The sequence below is a fragment of the Oreochromis niloticus genome, linkage group LG3, assembly GCF_001858045.2.
Source record: "Oreochromis niloticus isolate F11D_XX linkage group LG3, O_niloticus_UMD_NMBU, whole genome shotgun sequence".
NCBI classification, from domain to species: Eukaryota; Metazoa; Chordata; class Actinopteri; order Cichliformes; family Cichlidae; genus Oreochromis; species Oreochromis niloticus.
The window spans coordinates 35006840-35033182 of NC_031967.2; the positions used below are offsets into that span (position 1 = coordinate 35006840).

At 40.5% G+C, this 26343-nt stretch overlaps 1 protein-coding gene across 10 annotated transcripts in view; it reads right to left on the reverse strand.

The window, feature by feature from the left end:
* dysf (dysferlin, limb girdle muscular dystrophy 2B (autosomal recessive)) overlaps window positions 1–26343 on the reverse strand; it is a 102754-nt gene that overhangs the window by 56093 nt on the left and 20318 nt on the right. For 5 of the 10 annotated variants that reach the window (XM_019354595.2, XM_019354593.2, XM_019354590.2 and 2 more), the window contains exons 4-37: window positions 26003–26108; window positions 22975–23098; window positions 21820–22076; window positions 21608–21736; window positions 21417–21479; window positions 21243–21293; window positions 21081–21111; window positions 19817–19932; window positions 19541–19667; window positions 19348–19451; window positions 19157–19225; window positions 19021–19064; window positions 18560–18642; window positions 15371–15486; window positions 14864–14977; window positions 14590–14767; window positions 14202–14326; window positions 13857–13963; window positions 13199–13394; window positions 12647–12793; window positions 12410–12541; window positions 12151–12317; window positions 9974–10088; window positions 9793–9898; window positions 9570–9712; window positions 8460–8633; window positions 7509–7593; window positions 7326–7403; window positions 3200–3381; window positions 2952–3092; window positions 2783–2812; window positions 2656–2691; window positions 2059–2100; window positions 556–657 (exon numbers count right to left, since the gene is read on the reverse strand). In XM_019354595.2, coding sequence (XP_019210140.1) covers window positions 556–657; window positions 2059–2100; window positions 2656–2691; window positions 2783–2812; window positions 2952–3092; window positions 3200–3381; window positions 7326–7403; window positions 7509–7593; window positions 8460–8633; window positions 9570–9712; window positions 9793–9898; window positions 9974–10088; window positions 12151–12317; window positions 12410–12541; window positions 12647–12793; window positions 13199–13394; window positions 13857–13963; window positions 14202–14326; window positions 14590–14767; window positions 14864–14977; window positions 15371–15486; window positions 18560–18642; window positions 19021–19064; window positions 19157–19225; window positions 19348–19451; window positions 19541–19667; window positions 19817–19932; window positions 21081–21111; window positions 21243–21293; window positions 21417–21479; window positions 21608–21736; window positions 21820–22076; window positions 22975–23098; window positions 26003–26108 — 3820 coding nt within the window. Of the gene's footprint in view, window positions 1–555; window positions 658–2058; window positions 2101–2655; window positions 2692–2782; window positions 2813–2951; window positions 3093–3199; window positions 3382–7325; window positions 7404–7508; window positions 7594–8459; window positions 8634–9569; window positions 9713–9792; window positions 9899–9973; window positions 10089–12150; window positions 12318–12409; window positions 12542–12646; window positions 12794–13198; window positions 13395–13856; window positions 13964–14201; window positions 14327–14589; window positions 14768–14863; window positions 14978–15370; window positions 15487–15739; window positions 15773–18559; window positions 18643–19020; window positions 19065–19156; window positions 19226–19347; window positions 19452–19540; window positions 19668–19816; window positions 19933–21080; window positions 21112–21242; window positions 21294–21416; window positions 21480–21607; window positions 21737–21819; window positions 22077–22974; window positions 23099–26002; window positions 26109–26343 lie in introns of all 10 variants that reach the window. The other 5 variants (XM_019354591.2, XM_013265416.3, XM_019354588.2 and 2 more) reach the window with 2 other exon arrangements.

The window sequence follows — 26343 nt, forward strand, 5'->3', positions numbered from 1 at the left end:
AAAGAACTTGTGGGAAACACTGGGAGCTTTAAAAAAAAAAATAACTACAGTGACGCTACAAACAGGGATGGCAAGAAATAGGAAACAGGATGATACAACAAAGAACAAGACAAGACAATTTATACACACGGTAATGAGGCGAGGGGCAAACAGGTGGGAGACACAGTGGAAACAAATCATGGATAACGAGACACAGGATGTCAAACCCAACACAGGACACAGAGTTCAACATGTACCAAAATAAAACAGGAAGAGAGACACAGCAGAACGGGAATATTAGATTAACGTAACACAACTAAACTAAGGAACATGACAGACAAGACCAACACAAAGACAAGCCTGAGGGAACAGAAAGGGAAGGATAAAGGGAACTAATAAAGCTAAAGTCCTCTACAATTAAGGCACACATAACACAAGAGAGAATCAGTACCAGGGATCAGAAGACAATACAACTCGTAAGCACAAGGAAACACAATTACTATAATAATTTTCACTGCTTCTCAGCACCCAGGAAGGTGGTGAGAATGAAACAGAAAAAGCAGATATTAGTGATACCTCGATGGCGGTTCTCTGCAGAACAGGTTTGATTCCCTGAGGAATCATGAAGACATTTGGCTCTCTCTGAGGTGGTGGGTACGGAAGGTCTGACTCCTCCGGCTGTGAATATGGATGCAGGACAGTAGCAGGTCAACAACAAGTGACCAATGAGAAACTGCGCATTCATGGAGTAATGGAATCATCTGAGAAATGACTCCCCGACTAGGAAAATTCCCTTTTTTGGGTGACTGATGCTTTAGTGACTTGAAATTACACAAAAATCTGGTAAAGGTTTGGTTTAAAGTAAGAAACTTTGAATCAATTGATTTATATGGCTAACGTTTAATCAAGAAGGTGATATAACATTGTCACTGTTTAATGCAGTCCATGAGCAATAATGTAGATTAGGCAGAAAACACATTTATTAGCTGGATAACAAGTCTTTAATCTCTGTAGTGTTTTTGCTGTTTCCAAATTCAAATTTAAGAACATATCAAATTCTGAAGAGGAATTTCCCAGGTCGGGAACTTGGACCATCCGAGCAGCACATGAATGCACAACAACAATTAAGACAGCTTGCCATGCTATTTACTGCCAGGCCAATTGTTCTATGGAAACAAACATGAAGAAATGTTAAATGAGTGTTAATACCACACAAATGTAATAACATTTAACATGAAAAAAAGCACTTTAAAAAGCATAAAATAGTACTTTACAACAAGCAGCCTGTTATGTATTTTAAAGCATGTAAATTTTACATTTATTTGGATTAAATATGTTTAACACAAAAGTAATGTAGAAAACCCAACAAGCATGTTAATCTTAAAATTGGTTGAATGCATTTGAAACTCATTGTGTTTGTCAATTTTAAGTTTGACTGAGAAATATAAAAATATGCATCACATTAAATTTCCTACATTGTAAATTTATAAACCACATAATCTATTATGTTATAAACCACAAAATATGTAAAATTAAGATGCGATTAAAATGCATAAGAGGCCAAAAATATTTTTGCACCTACAAGAATCTGTGGAAAACCAAAGACAACATCGGTAAATATTTCTCCTTCTGAGCTTCAGTATGTTTTCCTAAAAAGGCATAATTATAGTAACAGAAACATTATCTGATTATGATATAATGTTCTCTTTCTTTCTGTGATCACAAAATAATTAACTGTATGCTGCACTCACTAATGATAAAATTTAATCTGGAATCTTCTGAAAGTGAAACTTCCTTGAGCTCCTATAAAAAAATTAAAAATAATTTAAAGTCTGCATGCATGCTGTCTTTGGACTTCCATACACATCTGCATACAACATACAACAAACCACGTGTAAAAACCACACAGTGTTAGACTACAGCTGATCAAAAATGAGTAGATAAACATTTCAAGTTTTAGAAAAAGGGATGGCTTTTAACATGCACGTGAGATAGAATTTTCAGCATATACAATAAATGGACAGAGACATCAAATGGGATGACCATGGATGGATTTGACTTTGTGTTTCTATATTGTACCCATTGCTGCAGGTTTTCAGAGAGGAATCCTGGAAACATCAGCTGAAGAAGCCAGAATGAAGAAAAAAGAAAATAATTCAGCACAAAAGATAAATGAAAAGAGCTGTAACTGCACAAATATACTGCAACATGTAGGGTGTTTTTGATAGAATTGGAAGACAAGCCAAATACTGCATAAAAGACGCATAAAGCTGAAGTGAAGACAAATGCAGAAGTGCCATGAATCTGGCTACTGGAGGAACTGCAGAAATTAGCGTTAATTTTTAAGCATCCTTTGATGTCACTTGCTTATTTTATGATCTCCAGTTTCAAGATGCTTTTGTCAATTATGGCTCCTAATTACAGTAAAATAGGTGATAAAGCAGCATATTCTTCATGGTGTCGTAACTTTGTGACCGACAAGTTACGTTTGCTTGCTTTCAGACTTTTCCTAACAAAAATAAAAAATGGTGAAAAAAACCCCCAAGTTATTTAAATTTTTTTATGAATATTTACTCTTTGGCTCTCTTAGACTGTGTGATCGTCTCGTATCAGGCATGTTTACTATCAAACATTTAAATTTAGGGAAAAACCGTACAATCCTTGGTGTGGTTTTACCTCATCTAAGACGTGGGTGGAAGTCAGGAAATCTCCCTGTAGGTGATACGACAGAAGTTATATTTCAAAGTTAAATGGAAAAGACAAAAATTCAAGAAAGAATGGAAAAAAATGGAGATAAACGTACCTCTTGACCTGGAATATGGTGAAGTGACGGCTGTTGGAATAACAGTGAAATCAAGACTCATCCTCAGAGACTAAAGCACCCATATCAGAACAACATGCCTCTTTAAAAACTTTGAATATGACAAGAAGGAAAGAGACCAGTAGGTGAAAGTGTCAAGTTGACCTCTGACCTTTTCTCTGCGTATGAGCTCGAAGGCAGCCAGCAGCTCGCCAGCGTTCCTGTCCCCTCTGCGAATCGGGAACCAGGCCAGGCGTGGTGACCGAGTCAGTGAGGGCTGGCACACACAGCGACCCATGAACTCATCAGCTCCCTGAAGAATGAAAACACAACACAGACATATACATACATGTTACATCCAGAAAAACAAACAGATGTTCAAAGACCTCTAAATACCTTTCATGACATTTAAACACTCACGTATGTGTCCTGATCATAGAGTTCCACTATAATATTGGGAGGGCTGGCCATTGTGACCTCAGAGTCGCCAAAAATCTCCACTTCATAGAAGATGAGCGTCTGGTCCCAGGTGGGATTGAGAGTGTTTCGCACCGTCACCGTCTTCTGGGATTGGTGGAGGAAGGATACGATCGCGTAGGGGTCTGGAGAGAGAAAAACACTGTGACCCTTTCTAGTTTAAACTTAGTGTCCAGGGAGTACATAAGATTCGAGGTCTGGCCGTTTGGCCGAGTGAGGTCATTTATTTTAACCAAAGTTTTTTCAATATTTGGTTACTCAACCTATACGGTTTCCTTTACCTACGACAGATATAATGTTATTGATGTATTAGACTTGATTATTAAAAGGATTTTTTGCATGACAGTTCCATCCATCCATCCATTATCCATCCACTTATCTGGTCCCAAGAGAATACCCATTTTAGAAGGGAAGCCCATAGCGCCCTCTTCCAGCCATTTCCTCCCACTGTGGACCTTCACAGGGAGGATAAGGAGTGCTATCCCCCTTGAGTTGGAACATAACCTCAGGTCCTTTTCCTTTAAAAAGTTACCACCACCACCACCACTATAATCTGCTAATCTAGACAGGCCTACCCAGAACTTCACCAATGCTGCAGAGGAGTGTCAACCAGGGCAGCCCCTCAGCATCCAGAGCCTTAAAGGAGTCACTGTGAATTGTATCCAACCCACAGGCCCAGTGTAACAGAGTTTTCTTGCTACCTCAGTGACCTCAACCACAGTCATGAGTGAGGACTGAGTCGTCCCCAGACCCTGCATCGTCAACAGAGGTGGTACTAGTGGGGTTTAGGAGATGGGTGAACTATTACATCTAGATTGATGGATACTGAAGAGTTTCAAGAAGCCAGCCCTTAGTGATGCATTAATGAGAAGATTTGTCATTCGCAAATTAGAAAGAATGAAATATAATGCAACTTCTCAGAGAGACCAAATATGTATAAGCAGAGATGGTAGTTTATGTTTTTCACACTGGGTCTCATTTTGGTCACTCCCAAAAAAAAGAAAAAAAAAAGGAAAGTTAAATGGTTGCAACATCTTCTGGGCAAAGGATTTGGAAGCTGTTTATGAGCTTTTGCCGTCCTAATTTGCAAAGCAGAGAGCAAGGTTATTATTGAAGACGCTGAATGAGTTTTTAAGGGTCCTCACAAGTATAGCAGTACAAACTTATGCACGATTATGTCCAAACTGTCCTGGCGTCCTGCGCAGTGACATCAGCAGCTTGGGAATGCCAAGCTCGAGACAGAGGGCTGGGAACACCGCTCTGGGAAGTTTGTTATTCCAGGTCAAAACCGCTCTCCTCCATGTTAAACACACACACACACACACACACACACACACACACACACACACACACACACACACACACACATTGAATTAAACACATGTAGTCTACGTACAGTTACACAGACTGAGTAGTTTGTTGTTTCAGGCCGGGTAAAGAGTCTCTGTGGAGCCGTTAGCATTGGAGTAAACAGAAGTTAAGATGCATTTTCCCACCAGCCCTCAATTAACCCTATATCTAACACACACACACACTTGCACACAGTGTACAGACACACCACCCATGGTGACCCATTCAATTACCGTCCATTTCCAACATCCCATTAGCTCATAAAAACAGCAATACAAACAGCCCCGGGGGGTTATGTAAGTCTGTGCTTGTGTGTTTTTAGTGAGAGTGTGTGTGTGTATGTTTGTGTAGAGGGGAAGCAGCAGTAGTCAGGACCCCAGTGGGAGCCACAGAGGGACATAAGCATACGAAGACTGGGAAAAGAGAAAGAGGAGAGGAGGGACGATGGAAAGAAAGAGAAAAGGAGGGAGGAGAGGACAGGAGGAAAAGAGCACTGTCTCTAAATGTGGAGATTTTGATCTAAGATTAGATACGGTTTAAAGGAAGGATGATGAAAAAAAATTCAAGAGGGGGGAATCAGTGAAATCAAGCCATACAAACATTCTTCATGACTTTATTTCTGCTTTTTGAGGGAACATAGAGCTTTACGAAAGACACTCTGTCAGAATAAAATACTAAAGAGCTTCGCGGCAGTTAAACCTGCAATGTTTAACTTTTGTGTCCATCTTCTGCGTACAGTATGCCCACGAATGACTGCAAAAAATAACAAAGTACAGCCAGCTCGATAGAAATAGTGGTGAGCACAGTGCATAGCACTTTCTATAAAGTACCTGGGTGTATTAGAAGTTAGTGAGGGTGATCTCTGCCTGTACAGCCTACTTGGGCTATCAAGAATCTAATCTAACAAGTTTTTAACGATAAAGTCATCAAATATTGTCTCTACAGGGGAAAGAGTTATCTCATTTTAACATGAGAGTCAACGGGAATGGGCTCACGTTTGAATACAGCTTCAAGTGGTCATTTGAGGAACTGCAGTTTATGGTTTGTTTTTTTAACCTTAAGAAACTAAACTATTAAGAGAAAATCGTTTCGCTTCTTTGTGGCTTTTTTGAGCACAAAGCTTAAATCAAAGCAGGAAGTAAACAAAACATGTAAAGACAAGAAACACTTCATCAGCTGATTGCTCTACTAGTTGCTTCGTCAGCAAGCAGTTTCTTGCCCGGATGTGTGGTAAAATCGTTGCTTCAGACAGGTTGAAAGAAGCAAACAAACAGAGGCAGACGGCAAAGGGGAAACGGGGAACTATAAAGAGAAGCTTAAAAAGACAGATGTGCAGGAAAAGCAGAAAGAAACACAGACAAAAGATGAAAGGCAATCAGAGAAAAAGACAACAGACAGAAGGAAAAAAAGAAAACAAGAAAGACCTCAGCGTCTTTAATCATGGACGCCCAGACGCCATGTTACACCAGATTAACGCACAAGTGAAGCCCATCCATCAACTCTACTCATCCATTACACCATGTGTGTGTGTGTGTGTGTGTGTGTGTGTGTGTGTGTGTGTGCGCGCTAAGGAGACCGAGTGAAGGAGAGTGATAGCGATTCATCATGTCAGTCTGTGGCCAGGATGCTCTCTGAGCTTCTTTCTCTCTAACCCTGTCTTTAACCAACCTCCCATCTATCATCGCTCTCCCCCTCCATCTGTCTGTCCATCCGTCCGTCTGTTCTCTGAGAGCTCTGTTTTTACATGTGAGTCTGCGGTGGGTTTCTGATTAACACAGGCTCGCAGCAGTCGCAGTTACCGTGACCTCTCCGAATGGAAGGAAAACATGTTGTTTTGTGCGAGTGCTTTGCTCCCTCTGCCACAACTTTGTGCTTCATATCAAAGATTCTTTTTCTTTATGTCCTAGTGAGGTTCGGTGCATTTAAAGACTTTATTTATTTATTTGAAAAGTCAAAGGATTGTTAGCAATGACAAAGCATGAAAAGACACTCATCAATAGTGATGTTTTAACTCATGAACATGTTTTTGGCCACATGGGGGCAGCAGAGATATGTTAAATGTAAGTTTAGTATTGGCTCTCTTTGCTCTTAGTATTGTCTGCTATTAGCTGTTCAGCAGGTAATAGATGGTTTGTGTGACTCCTTAAGCAATTTTTTTGTTTTTTATAGTTAAAGTTATGAAGTAGCGAGTCAGTGGAAACAATCCACCTTCCCTGAGCAATGAGCCTGTCATGGTCTTGGAGACAATTTTGGGTTTTTTTTTTCTTTAGTTGTGCTTTTTGTAACTATCCTTGTGTTTTGATCTTTTGATCCTATTCACAGATGGAGATTCATAGTTCCAGGTTTCGCTTCATATTGTCGTTATATTTGCAGTCGCAGGCCTCCTCAGTTTTTGCTCTTGTGTTGTTTATGGTGAAGTCTGTTTTGTCTCTCTTTTTGTTCTCTTTTCTGTCTTTGTGCAGAGATCTCAAAGGACTCCGATAATCACCACAACCCTAATTTCTTCCTGCAGGGATGCACGGTAATCCATCTTATGTAATAAACAGGGAATATACGGTAATGACACAGAGTTGGTGTTTGGATTGGAATAAAGGGGGAAAACAACATGCGAGATTAAAGATGTTTAACAAAGTAAAGTAATCACAACTGCTGCAAAAAATGGTTTGGGGTAAACTTTGGCTGCCAGATGATGCAACAGTTACAACTTTGTCTTCAGTACCTGAGAAGCTGTCTTTGTCCATGGGCAGCAGGTCTCTGGCTTGATACAGATAGCAGCGTAGATGGTATCGAGTGCCACCTGCATGTATGCAAATGCACACACAGACACAGATATATACACCCATCGTTATACAGACAAAAACAGGGAAGGGAAAGAAAGGGAGGAAAGAGGAAGCTGCCTTACGCTCAAAGAAACAGGAAATGGTAGGCCTGTTGACTCCAAACGTAGTCGTTACTGACTTGTCTTCATTCTTGTCCTCTATACTGCTCTGTGGAGGAAGAGGGAGGAGAGGAGCAAGATGAAGACCTCATTCAGATTCAAAAAATAAAAATAAACAGTACCAGAAACAAAACCTTTTACAAGCACAACACAGCATTTTCTTTCTGGGTGGCCTTCAAAATAAAAGACTGTGTTACTTTTACAGTACAAATAATGACAGGGCAAATCACTTTTTTATTTTATTTTATCTGTACCATTTTTGATGATTTTGTCCACTTAAAGAAACGACTGTGGTTACAGCAGCCCATCTTCAAGTATGTTGCCAGATACCAGTGCTAAAGCACAAGGCAGGCCAATTAAGGAAAAAATTACTCAGAAATTGAGCTTTGACCCCGGATCTCCAGTCCTGTGCAAGTATTTACCTTTTTCTGACCCTGTTCAGTTCTCCTTCTGTATTGGGGCTTCAGGTCTGGGTGATGGCCACTTTGTTTTTTTCTTTCTAGCTCACTTCAGGTCTCAGCCTGCGCCTCATCAGTCTGTTTCTACTGTTCTTCATTTGGTCTGTGTGACGTTGTCTTTGTTTCTTAAAAATGGCACTTGTGTGGTTCACCTTAAAGAGTTTAACCAATCAGCACTGACCCTCTACCCAAATGTTTTCAGGAGAACCCAGTCCAGGGTGGACACTTAATTTTTCCTGTGAGAAAAACCCTGAAAGAAGTCCTACAGGTCCCAGTGAGACCATCCAAAAAACACCTGATAGTTCCTGTGGTGGAAAACAGCACGCGCCTGCAGGCAGCCATCAAAAACTCAGGGTGGGACTTTTCAGAGGAGGATTAGCAGTTTTGAACATGTCAAATCAAAACACCTGGGTTATATATTGTTTAGGTGTCTGCATAATTTGGGGCACTTCCTCACCAGAGAACACTCAAGGGCAAAGATGGCTGCCGGTCCTGTCTTCTCCAGCGGCTCCATGCGGCGCCTCCACCTGCGTCTCCTGAAGCTGTCCGTCTTCCTGGGCTTCAGGTGGAACCTCCAGCCAAAAAGCGAGGCGTACTCCCAGCCCTCCCTCTCCGCCTCATCCGGACGCTGCTGTGAACACAAACATAAACTTAAATCAGCTTTTCATTTGCCTCAAAAACAAAAACATGAGGGCAGAAGAGACGCTCAAAGCAAACTTTCCTTTGTTTATTTGTGGAACTTGGCCACCATCTAGTGGTTACTATGGGGAACTTCAGCTGTTCAGGACTTAATTTTGTAATTTCATTTTTATTTTAAAATTCAATTTAGGAAAAACTACTAATCCCCATTTTTGGCTAACATCATTTTTTCACTTGTCTTCATCAGCTCTTTTCTTTATATATCAAATCAGGCCAGCAAATCCTTACTGACTTGATATTTTGGTCAAAGATATGTTGTATGGAATAAAATAAGCCATCAAACTGATGGAAACTTTAAAACTTTAATGTTCCTCGGATAATGATTATGTCCGCCTTCTTCACATCGCCGGATTACTTAGGGTGGGCAGAAATGATGGAAATGGGGATACACGGATCCGTGACCTATAAAGAATGTATCATAATCCCAGAGTGAGAAAAGTCCCCAAAGAACATAATTTCTTCTTAATTTCTTCCTAGAAATTAATTTAAGAAAAAAAAACACTTGAGGGATTTACAATATGCAGCATGAACAAATAGGATTAAGAATTCCAGAGACAATATGTATTATTTATGGGATTATTTGATTTGATTCATGCAACACCTCAGAATTTGCTGGCAATGCTTCATAATATGACCCACGGCTTCCTGAAAACACCTGAAGTTATGCAAATACACACATTGAAACTCCATTTATCATGCCCTTAGTCGTGGCCCTTGTTATAAAGTGTTACTGCTTTGTTCATTGCAGACTTATTTCTCCTGCTTTTGGCTTTGTTGAAGCGCCGATATTTAATATGTCTGAAAAAACATCGAATAAAGTATATTTTGTTCAAATTCATGTCAAATTCATTTCTTTCTCTTCTGCTACCTTTCTCAGAGCGTCCATCTTCTGCTGGTCTCGTCGCCTCATCCGTATCCATCGTCTCCGTCGGTTGGTGTGGTACATCTTCTCTGCCGGCACCCACGACTTGGGACGACGGTCTGGGGGAATGGTGATGCCGTACTCCCAACCTGAAAACACAGAGAAGGACTTAATAGTTTTAATTTACTCTCGTTTGTTGAAAATTGTGTTATTGTGTGCCTGTGTGTACCTTGATCATCCACAGCCCTGTTGAGATCCTCACTCCACTCCACCTCCTCCCATACCCAACCCGGAGGACACTCAATCTCGTCCTTTGGCACCGCCTTCTCCCCATTCTGACAAAGACACACTTGTTTAGATTTACTGCGATGACTGAAGCCAAAATGTGTTAGAGAAACACTCATACATACCACATCCGTGTATCCTTCTGGCATGCCGATCCACTGGCCACCTGGTAACCTCATCTGGTTTTCAAACACTTCTTCTGTGAAGGTCATGTGACCGGCATCCACATCAAACAGCAGTCTGAAGTATTAACACCACAAAGCAACAGATACATACACATTAATTTACAAATGACCTTCATTTGTAAACATTTTCATTTACCACAAATTGTCTCACTGTTAAACAACTACAGTTGTGGTGAGAAGCTTACATCCACTCATCACAGGCATGAATGTTGTGGCAATTTTGGACTTCTAATTTTGGATTTCTCTAATCTACACATGGTCAAAAGTATATACAAAGGCTCAAATACACACATTTACCTCCCACACACTCTAATATTTAGTTAAATGTTCATGAACACAACCAGATGTTTTTGTTAGCCGTCAACAAGCTTCTGGCACAATTCTGGTTGAATATTTGAATAGTTTTCTTAGCAGAAACTGTAGAGTTCATTTAAACTGGTTGCTTTCCTGACATGGACCCAAGCTTACTCCAAAAATATTCAGTAGGGTTGAGGTCAGGCAATTCCAGAAGCTTAACATGAGATTGCTTCCATTCCAGACAGAGCTTTGATGCATGTTTGGGATCACTGGCTTGTTGGAACACCCAACTGTGTTCACGTTTCAACCATCTAACTGTTGATTTAAGGTGAAGTTGAAGAATTTGGAGGTAGCCCTCTCCCTTTATTATTCCACCCACTTTGTGCAATGTACCAGTACCACTGGAAGCAAAACAGCCACAGAGCATGATGCCACCACCACCACCATGCTTGACAACTGATGCAATGTTCTAGTCCTCCAATATCCCTCTTATCATTGTGGCCAAATAGCTCAATTTTGATCTCGTCTCATCATAAAACCTTTCTCCTTAAGGTATTTAGCTTGTCCATGTGGGCAGCTGCAAATTTCAGGTTAAGCTTGAAAGTGTTGATTTTAGGGCAAGGGCTTCTTTCTGCATCTGCAGCCTCTCAGTCCATTATGATGTAAAGTTCACTTCACAGTGATGCTGGTGTTTCAGAAGTTTTCAGTTCATGGCAGGCTTGAGCCTTGGTAGTTTCTGGGTTGTTCCCAAACATCCTAACAAATTTCCTTTCATCTGATTGTGACAGTTAGGGTCTTCTTCCAGACCTTAGCAAAGTAGCATGATACATCTGATTAACTTGTGCTGAATTGTTTGAAATGACAATCTTTGAATCTGTAGCTGTTAAGAAATGGAAACAGACTTTCCAAACTTGTGGAAATCTAGAGTTCTCTTTATTTGATCTGAGTTGCTTGTACTTTCTTATTGTTTCAAGTATCAATCAGTCCAGTAAGTGCTGTCCAACAAATCCTTTCTATTCTGACAAGAGAAACTACCAGCTGTCACTCAATCACTAACTGTGATTTAATAGACCTTGAAGTTGTCAGGTTAAGACCTTCAGCCAGAACCTTTAGCACAACTTAATAAAGGATTTAGGCAACTGTATGTATATTTGAGTCAGTATGTATACTTTTGACCCTGCTTCAATTCAAGGTAATTATATAAATTTCACAAGAGAGCCTCTGAAAATTTTGGAAAGAATCACATCGAGATATTTGCCGTAGCTTTCCTTTCACACATGTAGCATACACCAGGAAATAGTCTGTTTATATCTAGTAATGTCTAGAAAAGTTCAGGGCTGCACCTGTGAAAATAATCAAATCCACAGACTAAATCCATAAGTGTTTTAAAAATATATATATATACTGTGTAATTTCTAAACAAATGGAGGTAAAGAAAGAAAATTAAAGGGAACATTTTTTTTAAACTTACAACTGATTTGCAAAAAAAAAAAAAAAAAAACACATTAATGAAAAGTCACAAAGAGAGTCCAAAAAGCACAACAATAGTACAAAAGATTGCTTTCCTCAAATGTATAAGTGTCTCCATCTTAATGTATAAAACCGACTGATGGTTCCCAGCCTGTCCATTTGTTTATATCTGGAGCAAATATGTTAATCTTAGTGGATAAATTAAGCCTAAAAATGTGCCTCTAAAAATCAGTTAAAGCCTCAAAATTCCCATGTTCTTTCCAACAGCTTCAACACACACCAAAGCCTGGAGTTTTAAACTGTTAATCACAGAATAATGAGAGTGCGAAAGGTTAAAGGCACAGACTCACGTCCTCTCGGGGCTGATGTACCAGTCTCCAGCCCAGGACCAGCCGGGCGAGGGTTTGAAACTCTCTTTGGGCAGTTTAACTCTCCCAGTGATGTCGCTATACTTGGGGTAGGTTAGACCTGTAGTTCCCCAGCTGCCCACCAGGGCGAGCCGTGTCTGGTTCTCATACTACAGACAGAGAGAAGGAGGCAGGCTGGGATCATTGCTGATATTTAAAGACTTCTTTATGAGACTTCATCCTAGTTCTGTCGACTTCTTACCGCCTCAGCAAAGACAGACAGTTTTCCTTCAGCGTATTCATTGAAGTGTTTGACATCAGCAGCCAATCCAAACCAAACTTTAACCCTCAACTGACCGGGAAGTTTGGCTTCTCCCCCGCTGCCCTGTGGACACTGCACAGCAAACACATACAACCGGTTGGTCACACGTTGTGTCATGATGCTGATTAAAGTAAGTGGTGTAATGTCCTCTGATGTTAATCGACTGTGAGTGTGCACCTTAAGAAAGACAGTCTGCAGCTGACCGCAGTGTTTCCCACAGTGCTGCTGGGAGAAGATGACGGTGTGTGCTGGGATGCGGTGATACGCTACCCTGCGGTCACCCTGCAACATCCATATCACGATATCTGGAAGGCTGTTCTGGGGCTGGAAGATTGACATAAAGGAAGAGAGAGAAAGAGAAATTAGTGGTAACTGGTTTTCTTATTAAAGGATCATTTAAATGAATAATAATTTATGGAGAATGTGTCCATGTCTCCATCTCTAGGCCAGATAAACCTCCAGAGAGGAAATGGTTGGTCAGCTTGTGTTTTTCAATCAATCTTTTGTTTTTGAAATCAAAGCTCATCACCTTGAATAACATTAAAATAAAATAATACTTGGATTGATTATAGGAAGACCAAGAAAAGGAGAAATCTTATATGACATGTTTGCTCAAAATGACTCAAATTATGAACTTTTTGGAGCTCTAGAAGTCTCCTGTGCTCACTTTCACCCATCAGACATATCAAGAGCTTCTAACTCAAACTGTAGAAGTTCATTTAAACGCACCTCTTCAGCCATGGTCCTCAGCCTGTTGGCCCAGTCCTCAGCCTGCTCCAGCATTGTGGAGAGCTCCGTCTCTGGACCATGTTTGAGAGCCAGTGCTGCGGCGGCGATCTGCTGCAGGTGGAGGGTACGAACGTGCCTCAGCGAGCGATCCAGAGGCGTTGCACACTGCCACTGATCGAGAGAGGGCAGCTCCTCACTGGGAGAAGACAGCGAAAAAGACGGGAAGCAAACATGGCAGGAAATGAAGAGAAGTTCACCAGTGAGAAGTCACAGGACTAATGATGTGTGCAGCACATGCTGGATGATAAAATATCCTTTTTTTAAACAAAACAAAAAGTTTATTGTCACTAAAATCAATAGGAATAGTTCATGTATTTTTGATGCTCCAGAGATGATTGCTGCATGGCCAGATATTATGAATCACGGCTGATGTGTCTACATGAACTCACTTAAACTGAGTCAGCTGCCTGGATAGAGATCATTTTAATTACTCTATAATTTAACCAGCAAAAGGAATTTAACTTTTTTTTCCAGCAAAGTCGTAATGACAAATTAACAAATAAAAAAACTTCCCTGGATTTCCCTCCCTGCAATGAAGCACATGTGAAACACTCGGGAATAAGTGGATCACAATAACTTTAAACAACACTGAGTTTACCTGCAGTCACTGATAAGCTGATCCAACAGCTCCACCACTCTGAGCTCCACCTCCTCCAGATTGCCACCAGCCTTCACTGCCAGCTGCACCCTCTGCAGGTTCGCCTCCTGGACAGACAAACCCGTTCACTCAGTTAAAGCTCAGCATACAAATTTAACAACCGACCCCTGGGAGCTTTGAGTTAATTTACTAAAACAGATTTTTTTTAAATTTCATTTTAGATAAAAATAACATAAAATAACTATTATTTTCATGTTTAAATATTTGCATAAAAAATAAAGTATTTAAATCTTCAACTCGATTTAGTTGTAACAAGTACAGATGAAGACACATTCGGGCACACACCAGCCTGTCTGTGACAGCCAGCAACATGTTGAGAGCCTCGATCCTTGGCTTGATGTCCTCCCACTCCGAAGAGAGAACAACCACCGGCTTAACATTTCCCCATGGGAGGTAGTAGTAGTGGCAACCTGAAAAATATGCACACACACACATTTACATAGGCAATAAGAACAGAGACAGTCCTGTAAAAACAATTAAATCCCAGTTTTTAAATCACAATCTGCATGAATTAATCTGCGTTGTAAAAATTCACATTTTTAATCATCTGAACTGCAGATCCGTCGAAATTTGATACTGATCATTGCTTATATTAGTACATAAAGTTATATTTTGAATGTTATCCTTCTGACTGTCACACCGATTCCAGCCTGACCTTTGACCGCTGACTCACCATCAAACACTGCCCTGCTAAACTGAGTAGTGGAGGCCAGAGGAAGGCAGGTGTAGTCGAACTTGTTGCCGTAGTTGCCGATGCTGACTTCAAACTGGATGGCGTCGTCGACGTCCTGGAGGAGTGTGGCCGAGTAAAACGCAACGAAGAGCGAGAACTTCCTCTTCCTGAGAAACTTCTGCATGATGGCAAGGGGGGGGTGAAAAGAGGGATCAGTGTATCTGTCTATTTATCCACCTATCTTTCTATCTGGAATCAGGTCCTAATCTCTCACCTCCACCACCAAAAGATCATCTGAGGGTATGTCTTCAGTTTTTTGCTCCGGCTTGTCCACCAGTTTCGTGGTAAGTTCCAGTAAAACCCGGCCTCGGTATGCCACGCCCTCCCCCTGATGGACAGAAAAAAGGGACAGACGCTGGCACTGTCAAAGTTTGTCATTACAAACCCCGTCTGTGTAGATAACCATAGATAACCTTTAAACAAATACACCTCCACAGCCTGCATATACTGTAAAGCATGGGCACAGCCACTGTGACATCATTCCTAATGAAGCCTTGAGCTGAATGTTCTGATCCAAGCCCATCTTGATATTTTAAAACCAAGGGACACTGTGTGCTCATCTGATACAGACTGGGCCTGCCCAAAAGCATACCCTGTCTAATTCTCTTTTTTGTGCTCCAAATGGGTCCATAGTTTACAAAATGAACATGATATTGAATTCAAAAGGACTTGAAACTAGCCACGGAGATCATGAACTCATTAACAAAGATAAATAGGTTACTTTTCCCAAGTTAAGAGCCTCATGGGGGTCATTGAAGGCGGTGAACTCTCTGGGGCTGCCGTATAGGTTTACAAAACACGGACCAAACGTTGGCAGGAAACCAAGACTGTCATCCACTGTGGGGACAAAAAAAGGACATAATGTTTTATTATGGAGGGGTAAGATGCAGAACTATGATTAGAATCAAGAAGGTATGATTAAATACAATTAAAGTGATTAGATATTTTCTAGATTTCTCCAAAGTTTAGCCATGATTTGAGATTTGAGTTTAGAGAAGAGAACATCACAACAGTGAAGTGAGACAGTGCAAATGACTGCCCAACTCTTGCACACAAAAGCGTTACAGTACAGAGAGGATGGTGGACGTACTGCCAGAGTGGACGCTCCGTGGAGTCAAGTCATCTGAATGCGTAGAGAGGAAGGATGGTTCAGAATCACAGAAAAAGAGGAAACAGATGTCTTTTGAACGCCACTCAAACTCAAAGCCCAAACACGACATGCAAACACTTCAGCTTAGCTTGTTTGAAGTAGGTGACTTTAAACAAGGTGGGCAACCGAGTAATGGCAGAAAAAGGTACTTAATATAAAATACTTTTAGAAAAATTTTAGAAAGTCTATGAAAGATTAAATATTTTTGTCCCTGATTATTGTTATTTTTACCACATAAAAATTTTGATAAGTTAGACCCTTGCTGCCAGAAGCGGCATCAACACTATGTGTGAGTCAGATTTGGAGGGAAATCTGGTTGATGGCCTTACAACATGAAACAGGAAATCACTCACAGTTATTGGCAACAGAAGATAATGAAAGGAGGAAAAAAGCTGATGAAAAACATGAAGGTGAGTGAACCACTTTTAACCATGGGTGGTTATTAAAGATGTACACAGCCACCATGTATCGTTAAGTCCTCTTTTGAAGCCTAAAGTTAAACATTTTTGCTCTTGCCAACTTGTTTTTTTCAAACCAGGTGTCAGGAGGGATGTAGTGGATGAAAAAAGGTCTTTTTTGCAGCACCACAAAATACAACATAGATTTTTCTTGAGTACTGCAATACTTCTGGGACAGTGACACAGCTTACTGCACTGATAAAATAGAATAAAATAGAATAGAACATAATAGCCCTTTATTGTCAATGTACATGTACAATGAAATTGTGGGTGCTCCACACTAAATAATAAATATAAATGGTAGACAGCAGGAATAAAAAGCAAACATGAGAAATATGTACGGGGATATATACAAGACAAGAGAAATGTATATAAAACACTTTAGAGAACATGTTGCAAAGTGCTTCGAAGTAGTGCAAAAATACTTGATATGAGTATATAGTCCGTATGTGAGTGGCCTGAGTGATGAAGGTTACTCAGACCATGGCTCAGAGAAGCATACAGTCCCAGCAGGACAAGTTCTCTACCTCTGCTCTGTACGCTGTCTCATCTCCTTCAGAGAGGAGCCCAACCAACAGTGGTGTAATCATCATACTTGACGATGATGCTGGTTGGGTGGGTTGGTGTACAGTCACATGTGTACAAGGCGTATAGTAGAGGGCTGAGAATGCAGCCCTGGGGTGATCCAATGCCGAGTGACAGTGGAGGGGAGAGGCGGGAGTCAGACTGATTGAGGCCGGTTGGTGAGGAATGTTATATTACTTCTTTCTGATGTTTCCTTATCATGGTCTGGTTAAAATGGCTCATTATTATTCTTGTATTCCAGACAAAGAAGAACTCACATTTATCACAAGCAGTGAGCAAAGCTCATGCATCTTCCCTTTTTTTGCAACCAGGGTCGTCAAAGACTGAAAACTCAAGCAGTGTCAGTGTTTACCACACAAACATTACCGAGTTAGTCTTCATGCATGTCAGTGAAGAAACATCCATGCATTTTATGCACAAACCATGGGTTCATTTGGTGTTTCAAAACTTTACAGTTCAAGTTTTCAAAGGCTAAAACAAAGACATTAACTGAGATGTGCACATTTGGAAGTCACTCCAACGGTAAAGACAGCACGTTCATGAGATCCTGATGAAAACTAACACACTAGCAAAGCCATAAACTATAAAGTGATGCATTCAGTTAAAGTGGTGTATTTCAAAGCTGCACACACTTGAAGGCATTCCTTCAACACAGTCAAAATCTCAGTTTTAATAGTGTCAGTAATACTGATTGTGTTGTGTGCACAACAAAGTGGGAAGGGAAATCCTATAATATGCACCACTTGCAAGGATGGTTTTGCTTATTCAAAAACAACTTATCCAGTAGAACTGCTGTCGGAGCACACAGTCAACAAGGTTAGCAAAAAATGTCATCAGAGAGAGTGGAAAAGTCTGTTGTGAACACAGACAGCAGCACCTGAGACAAACAGTTATCACGTCTAATTGTTCAGGTTCAAATAAACGTGTGAGCGAATGGTGTAAACATTGCACACACACCATGTCAGAAGTTGTTTAAAGTCTAATACATGCATCTGCTGATTCAGGCTGCAGCTCCTGAGGGTACTAAGTTAATAGCTTAAGTGTTTGCAGGGAGTATCAACCACACCGATCAAACTGAGACATTTCCTGAGCTGATGTGTTAAAAAAATAAACCGAATAAAGCTCAGTGTTTGGTCTATAGTACTGTGTTCACTTTTACCCTGTAGGGTGTAGAACTTCACTGTAGTCTGTCATACACCTCCCCAGAAACTTTACCGCAGCAACCACTGTAGGTCTGTTTGGTAATAACTAGCACAAGGATAATCCATGAAACAAAATGAAGCAGGCTGCAGCTGTTTTTAGGAAACAGTTTAACTGGTATCCTGCCAGTGTAGAAAGTGCTGTTTCACTCATGTTTAAACCAGTCAAATTACACATATTTATATAAATAGAAGACAGAACTAAGGTTTTTATAGTTTTGTGGCTCAAGAATAAAATTGAGCCACAGTTGATAAAAACCTTATTTTGACCTGTATGATCAGCTGAAACCTCGCTGAAAATATCTCTAAAACAGGTTGGGCATTTTCCCTAAGCTAATGCTAACTGCTTTCAGGCAGAGTGATGTTAAACACTTCAAACAGTGTGATTATCACTGGATGTCAGTTATCAAACCAGGCAAGTTTCAACACTCTGGTGCAGTTCAAATCCAGCCTGAACCAGCCTAATCTGATCTGGTCAGGTAGAGTCTAGTTCAGACAGGTTGCGACTTGTTACTCACCATCTATCTCTCCTCCGGGGGCGGAGATCTTGGACATACAGAGGTGGGTGGTGCCGATAACGTCGTTGTGACTGGCTCTATCCCTAAAATGAGAAAGTCATAGAAGGATGCAAAGCGCATAGGTCAAAATGACATAGGTCAAAATGTATCTTATACACTAGTGCGGGGTGGGATAATTCATTTTTCTAAGGGGCTACATGAAATACTAGGACTGTTGTGGTGGGCCACACCGAAGCTTATAAAGAGATAAAGTTAATATTGAGCACAACTGAGTTCAGCTTATTGGTGTGGCACTCCACAACAGTCCCAGTTCCTCATGTGGAAAATTAACTGCCCACCCCTGTTTTTTTGGTGTGGGCCTCCACAACAGTCCCATCTTATAAAGAGGTCAAATTAATATTGATAATGATGCTAAGTTTGATGAACAAATGTGAGAAAGGGAGATTTTAGCTGGAAATCACCAGTCCAGAATTCTGATCCTCATCTTCTCACACATGGAAGGAAACTGGAAAGAAGAAAGGAAAAAAAACATGTACTTTCTAGTGACAATATAAATACAACTTCTTGGCACAAGAATTGTCTGTCTTTATTTCTTACTCGGACTGGCATGGCCAGGCTCTGGTTCCACTGTGGATTGGCATTCTTCTCCAAAGTCTTAGTGCAGACCTGACAATCAACATTTGTTTTTATTAGCTAAAAATGTATTAGCTTTTCAGTTTTATTTTATTTTGTTGTTGACTAACAATCATTTAAGTCAATGTAATGAACTTTTATAAAGTCATATGCACCGTTTTGCCAGCAAAGTGAATCTCCACCAGGGGATCCACCAGATTCTTCCTGTTGCTATCAAACCCAAGAATCTGCCTCATCCCATCCATGAAGGCATCGTCCACTTCAGACAGAGAAGCATATTAGGAATCTCTCTCTCTATATATTTTTTCAAGCTTATCAAATGTGCATAGAATAACAACAGAGGCTCACTCTGTGGCAGGTCTTCAGCTCTGAAGATCCTCAGGTTGAACGAGGCTCCTCTCAGAGACAGACCTGCAGGCCTCAACAGGTTTGATTCTATATCCTCTTTATCCTCCACACACTCACGTTTATCAGCCTGCAATCACATTAAAGTACAAATACTCACTTGTGATAATGAGTTGCACAGAAAAAGCACAACCATGTAAAAACAGAACAACTCATGTTTCTTGATTGACCTCATAAATGGCCTTGTAGGACTATCTTGCAAAAGACCATGAAACTCACCGGTGGCTCATCTCCAGCTGCTAAGACAAACAAGCTGACCTTCAGGTAACCTTTGACCCCAGCAGAGAGGTCGTCAGGGTCACAAAGCAGAAGCCATTTCCTCAAGAAGCAGTGCCCTGAAACGAGGGGAGGAAGAGAGAGGTTTAAAGCCAGGAGCTTGTAAATTCAGGATAAACAAAAGCAGCTTTGACACACGTCTGGAGAAACTTTTCAAGGTTATCCTTTCTCACACAAAGCAGGACATAATGACACCAAGCTGCAACCCGTGGGGCATGTGACAAAACAAAACATGCCTTTCTGATTGGCATGGACCAAAAAGTGGTCTTGATTTTCTAAATATTATGTATAATCATCACCCTGGATTCCTATTTAGCAGTAAGCATCATTGTTTGACAGACTTAATGGATTTTAACACATCAGTATCACTGATATGAATATATCTTCAAAGATTTTAACTTTGACTGTCCTGACTGTGAATAATAACACATTCAAATATGTTTTGATTTCTTATCTCAAACCAGCCTGCTTTTTGTTCTCTTAACACTTGTATAAATGTTTGCTGGACCCCTCAAAGTGAGATGTTACAGCTCGTGAGGTCTATGAATACAGCTCTCCATCCAAGCTTGCTAGCTTTAGCCGATAACTTAGCACTCCACCTTCTTATCCAGATATGGTTATTTCTGGTCCAAAAAAACAGCATTGCAGCAGCAAAAACAATTAACACAGAGGATTCAAAAAGTGGTTAAGAAAACCAGTGGGTGACATCATCTAATGGTTCAGAAACATTTTCATACCTGGAAATACTCCATGTGTGGTTTAGCTAAATGGACACAGGCAGGAGACAGCACACAAGACTCTGACTTGCAAGTGTTGAATACACTGGACAGTTAACTGCATTTGCACCCTGACTCACTCTGACATCACAAAGACTTTGGACCTGGCAGGTTAAAGACCGTTTTAACATTTGTCAAGTGTTCATCTGCCAGGTTGTTGTATAGAACAGCAGTAGTGCCAATGTGTGAGAACAGCTCTTCACTCATCCTTTTTCGTAACCACGTATCCAATTCAGGGTCATAGGAATGCTGGAGCCTATCCCAGTTATCACAGGGCAAAAAGTCAGGGGACAAGCCCAGGAACCCTTCTGCTGTGAGGTGAGGTGAGAGTGCTAGCTGCCTGACCAAAATGGCTAAAAGTTAAGTTAATGAAAAATGTCATCAGACCATCAATCGGACATAATTTACATATCATACAAACATATACTCACTGTGCTCATTGTAGATGGTGCCCACATCCATCTGTGGAAAACAGAACACATGTTTGAGTTCTTCTGATTTCCAAATCGCATGCCTCCCCTCCCAATTTATCACAGTACACAGCAGTCCAATATTCATAGACTAAAGTTAAAGCTCTAAACCTGCCAGTTTACCTTGAATTCACCGATCACGGCGTCAGTTCTAAGTGAACGAGAGTCACATACCTGAAAAAGAGAAAGATCATAACTCTGAGAAAAATAAGAAACGCTGATAGTGTTGAATTTCTCCTACATGCTTGATTTACTCAAAGTAAACAAATAAAAAAAGAGGAAAAACGTCACACTCACAGTGATGAAAATGGGTTCGTCAAACAAGTCTGAGGGCGTCTCGAAGAAGTTCAAGAAGAAAGTCTGTGGAGAGAAATAAATGCAAGTTGAAGTTTGAGTAAAAAGCAACATGTAAAGTTTTAATAAAAAGCAGTACAGTGCAAAAAAAGAAAGTTATCAAGACAAGCATACTGGCAAAAAGATTTATTTACCTCATCAAAGACTGGGTTGTTTCCCTTTCTGATTCGGGTCCTCTTGGACTGCCCGGCAACTGCTATCTTAACAACAGGTTTAATGTTGATGCCCGGTAACTGTCGTCCTTCAATGACCCGCACACGAATCTGGACAAGGACACGCGTGGACAGTAACATGCATGGAGTGTAAGTATTCCTTTAATGTGTATTTTTTAAATATTCTAACTAACCTGCAGATCCTGTGGTTTGTTGGGTAGCGGTTTGGGGTGACTGCTGGCTCCTCTCCTCCTCTTCCTCAGCCCTCCTTGGGTGTGGTAGGATGGCGGTGAGCGCTTGGGCGTCTGGGCGGTGGGGGATTCCTGGCCCGGGGGCCCCTGAGGACCAATTATCACCATGGAGCGTCCATCGTCTGCTCCCTGGTCCTCTGTGGGCTCAAGCATCATCATACTCTCCGTATCTTCCTCACCCAAAGTATCCAGAGAGATCACTGCACAGAAAGTAGTCCCAGGAAATAAATCTTGGGGTAAACTGACAAAATTGAGACACTGGGTTGGGCAAATGGAGACAGAAGAAGGGAAAAAACATACAGTGGTGTGAAAAAGTGTTTGTACTCTTCCAGTTTCTTTGTATGTTTTTTACACATTAATGTGTCAGATCAACAAACAAGTTTAAATATTTGATAAAGATAACACAAGCAAACACAAAATGCAGTTCAGTTTCTAAATGAAGGTGTTTATTATTAAGGGGGGAAAAAAACCTCCAAACCTACATGGTCCTGTGTGAAAACGTGATTGAAGAAATCACTTAAATAGGACCTGCCTGACAAAGTGGAGTAGACCAAAAGATTCTCAAAAGCCAGACATTGAGCCACTATCCAAGGAAATTCAGGAGCAAATGAGAAACAAAGTAAGTGAGATCTCTCAGTCTGGAAAAGGTTATAAAGCATTTTTATAGCTTTGGGACTCAAGTGAACCACAGTGAGAGACATTACCCGCAAATGGAGAAAACCTGAAACAGTGTTGACCCTTCCCAGGAGTGGTCAGATGACCAAAATTACCCCAAGAGCACAGCGATGGCTCATCCAAGAGGTCACAAAAGACCTCAGAACAACATCCAAAGAACTGCAGGCCTCACTTGCCTTAGTTAAGGTCAGTGCCACTGCTGAGCAAAAGGAACAAAGTCTCATCTCAGTTTGCCAGAAAACATCTTGATGATCCCCAAGACTTTTGGAAAAATACTGTGTGGACTGACAAGAAAAAGTTGAGCTTTATGAAAGGTGTGTGTGTCATTACATCTGCTGTAAAAGTAACACAGCATCTGGTAAGGGTAAACTCTTTTTCACACCACTGTATTTATTGTTTCACTACATGACATGCTGAGGTTACTTGTGACTGTGTCCAGCTCCACACTAGGGTTGTTATGAGGCTGAGGCTCCAGCTGGGGAGGAGGTTGAAACATCGGAGCGGATCCTGGAGGAGGGAGGTAGGAAACTTGCAGGGTCAGCGTGGCCTATGGGAGGCAGAAAACACAATTTGTAGAAGATCTGTCATGTTTGGCTGTGTGGCAGGCAGAATGTAGGACCCAAACGCAGGGCTTGGAGACAAAATGCTTAACTAAAGGTGGCAGCTTTATTGCTGGAGAACACAAACTAACACTTGGTACATGAACGCTAAAAGAAAACAAAAAATAAACTTGAACTGAAAGTCTTGCACTTGTCATTTCATGACATGGCTAGAGATCATGGTGCTCACGCAAGAACACACAGCAAATGTGGAGGACGCAACAACAAACAGGGGAAGACTGAGGACTTAAATAGACAGGCAGGATAACGAGAGGGTGGAGAACAGGTGCACACTCAGCTGGAACTAGTCACACATAAGAAGACAAAGAGGAAGTGAACACAGGACACATGTCTCTGGAGAAAGTACAGTAAAAGGACAATGGAAGAGCAGGTCAGCGGATGGTACTTGATAAGTAACTTAACTGCAATGGCCTTTATGCTTCCCATGCTATTCACCTGTCTCATCCTTAAATTAAGGTTAGGCTTAGAGTAAGAGTTAGCCATCCTACCTTCAGATTTACTAAAACTGATGCAAGACTGAGTTATAAAAGCGATTCACTCCGTGTTCCGTTGTTTTGATGGTGGAAACTATCCAAAGAAGCCAAAACAGTTATTTATACCAGGCTGTGACTAATGCTCTTAAGTTTGAGCTTAACTTATTTTTAGTGCCTCTTCAGGCCTTTTGAGGAACTGCAATTTCTAGCACTTTTTAGCAATTTTATTTGTTTTTTTGCACCCTACAAATTGGTTTGAATTAAATTCAGGGAATTTCACTTCATCATACACCTTAGGACAAATTATGCATAAAACATGTGGCTAATTGGTCTAGGGCAGGGGTGTCAAACATGACCAGAATTGGCCTGGCAAAGACTCCAGTCTGGGACACTGGATTGCTTCGGAAAATGTGAAGGATAACATAATATTTGGACTTTTAATTGTGTAATTGTATAGTTTAATTGTTTATTTGCATAAGTTACAGCTTTTCCTACTGATAAGACCTCCCCTGTATCCATTCGTATTTCACCAAAGTAATTAAGTTATAGATTTCTGTAGTTTAACACATTTAATTCTTAAAATTTCTGTTGAAATAGTACTCTATTTTTGTATATAAGATATCTCAGGGATTAAATGTGTAGTTAAACTTCTGAACACTGGCAGAAGGGACTGTTTCACTGTTCTGCCCAACATAAGATAAAAGTGCAAGTTGTCCCTGGTTTAAATCCTGGACGAGCCCACGGTTCTTCACTTATAGTTCTCTACCCAAAGTCAAAGTGGCATTTAACCTCACCACTACCTTAAAAGACCTGTTTCCTGCACACTGTAATCAAGATGAGTTACCCTGTGGTAGCAGGGGTGGCTTCTACTGTTTCCTTCAACAGGAAAAAGCAGCTTAAGTGATAAGCTGTTATGTTTCTGTAAACAAACTCATCAGACTCGGCGTGTCCAGCTCTGGTCAGACTACAGTTTCTATGGAGTAGATGTTAAGAATGTGAATATCTTGACATGTTTTTCTTGATTTCTTGGATCTATCTCACTGAATCTGTGAAAGATTTGGTTTGTGGAAGCAAACTGTTGTAAGGTCAAATGCATCAAGAAATAATCTAGAAATCTTTGAAGAAATAATATTAGTTTTATTTTTGTTTATAACAGAGTTTGCTTTTTTTTTTTGTATGACTAATGAAGAAAAAACCTGATAAATCACACATTGTACATACCATACAGTGTGTGTGGGTGTGGGCACATGTATGTGGCATCAATCAGGTCCAGTCTGACAGTGACAGGAAAACTTTGTTTTGGCTTCAGGAAGCAAGGATGGGGATGGTGTGCGTGTGTGTGTGCCTGCCCACATCTTATACTTCTGCATCTTCTGCTTAAAGACCAATTTGAGTTTGAGCTCTTTTGGAAACTAAAACTACTGAACAATTTTATTTTAGTTGGGGTTGGGTTAGACCTGTCACTGTGACAACTGGTTATCTAGGCTATGCTTGTATTATGTCAATGTGGGTCTCCATAGAGCAATGTTGCATAATTAGAGGAAAGGGAAAATCAAGCATTTCATCACTGAATAAGCATCAGCTGCTAAAGGTTTCTCATCATTAGAAATTTTCTTTTTTAATTTTTAAAAAAAGGCTCCAGTAATACTAGCCATTGATAGATACTGTATTCCAGGTGTCTTTTCAATGAACAATGAACAATAAAAAACCACCTAGTATTCAATATCCCAGCTGCCATAAGGACCCTCAGAGAATACATGCAGAATGGGGAGAACATGCAAGCTAGGACTTTGTGGCAGTGTGGTACCAGTGCTTATTAGATTTAATTCAATTTGACATAACCTTGCTGATATAAGATAAATAGTGCTGATCACATACTTGGAACAAACTGAAAAACATGAAAAACATAAAGAACATCTCTTGCTTCCAGCAAGACTTTTGCCTAATTTTGAGCTCATGGGTTCATATTTTCCAACAAAAAAGTACAAGAAATATAAACATATTCAGGGTGATACAGAAAATCTATGTTGGATTTCCCCAGCAGCACTTACTAACCACCTGTCGACCATTTTTCTTGACATTGCAGACCTGATCAGCCTTAGTCAGCAGATCAGCAAAAAACCCATCTAATAAAATCAACTGCAATTATTTATAGTTCATTTTATTTGTTGTGGAGAGATATTTTTGTGTTTATGTTTCTTCTTTTTTTTTATTCAGGAAATAACAAATCAACTATGATTCAGAAATGTTGCTCACTTTATTTTAAGCTCAAAAGAGGAAACTTGGAGTGATTTATAATCCGACTCATGACGCAGTTAGGCTGCAGATTAATCAGTCAGTGCAGTTCCGTGTGCTCACCCCTGTGTTGTTCCTCTTGGTGTCCAGCAAGGAGACGGTGAAGGTGGCGGCGAAATTGGGAGAGTTGAGCACATCTCTAAGAGCGAGCCGACACTCCCCCAGAAACCTGAAAGAGACACACACAAGAGACAAGGAGATGGATCTTAAACACAACTGTGTTATTTACAAAATAACATCTTTAAAGACACAGCTGGAGTTGATTCCAAGTACGTTTTCCCTGGAAGTCTCACTATGAGGATCAAAGAAATGACAGCATTAATATGTCAGCCACCATTAGGCTGAAAAAACAAATAAACATATCAGAAAGAGAGAGAAAACTTTAGGACTGGTAAATTCTTAAA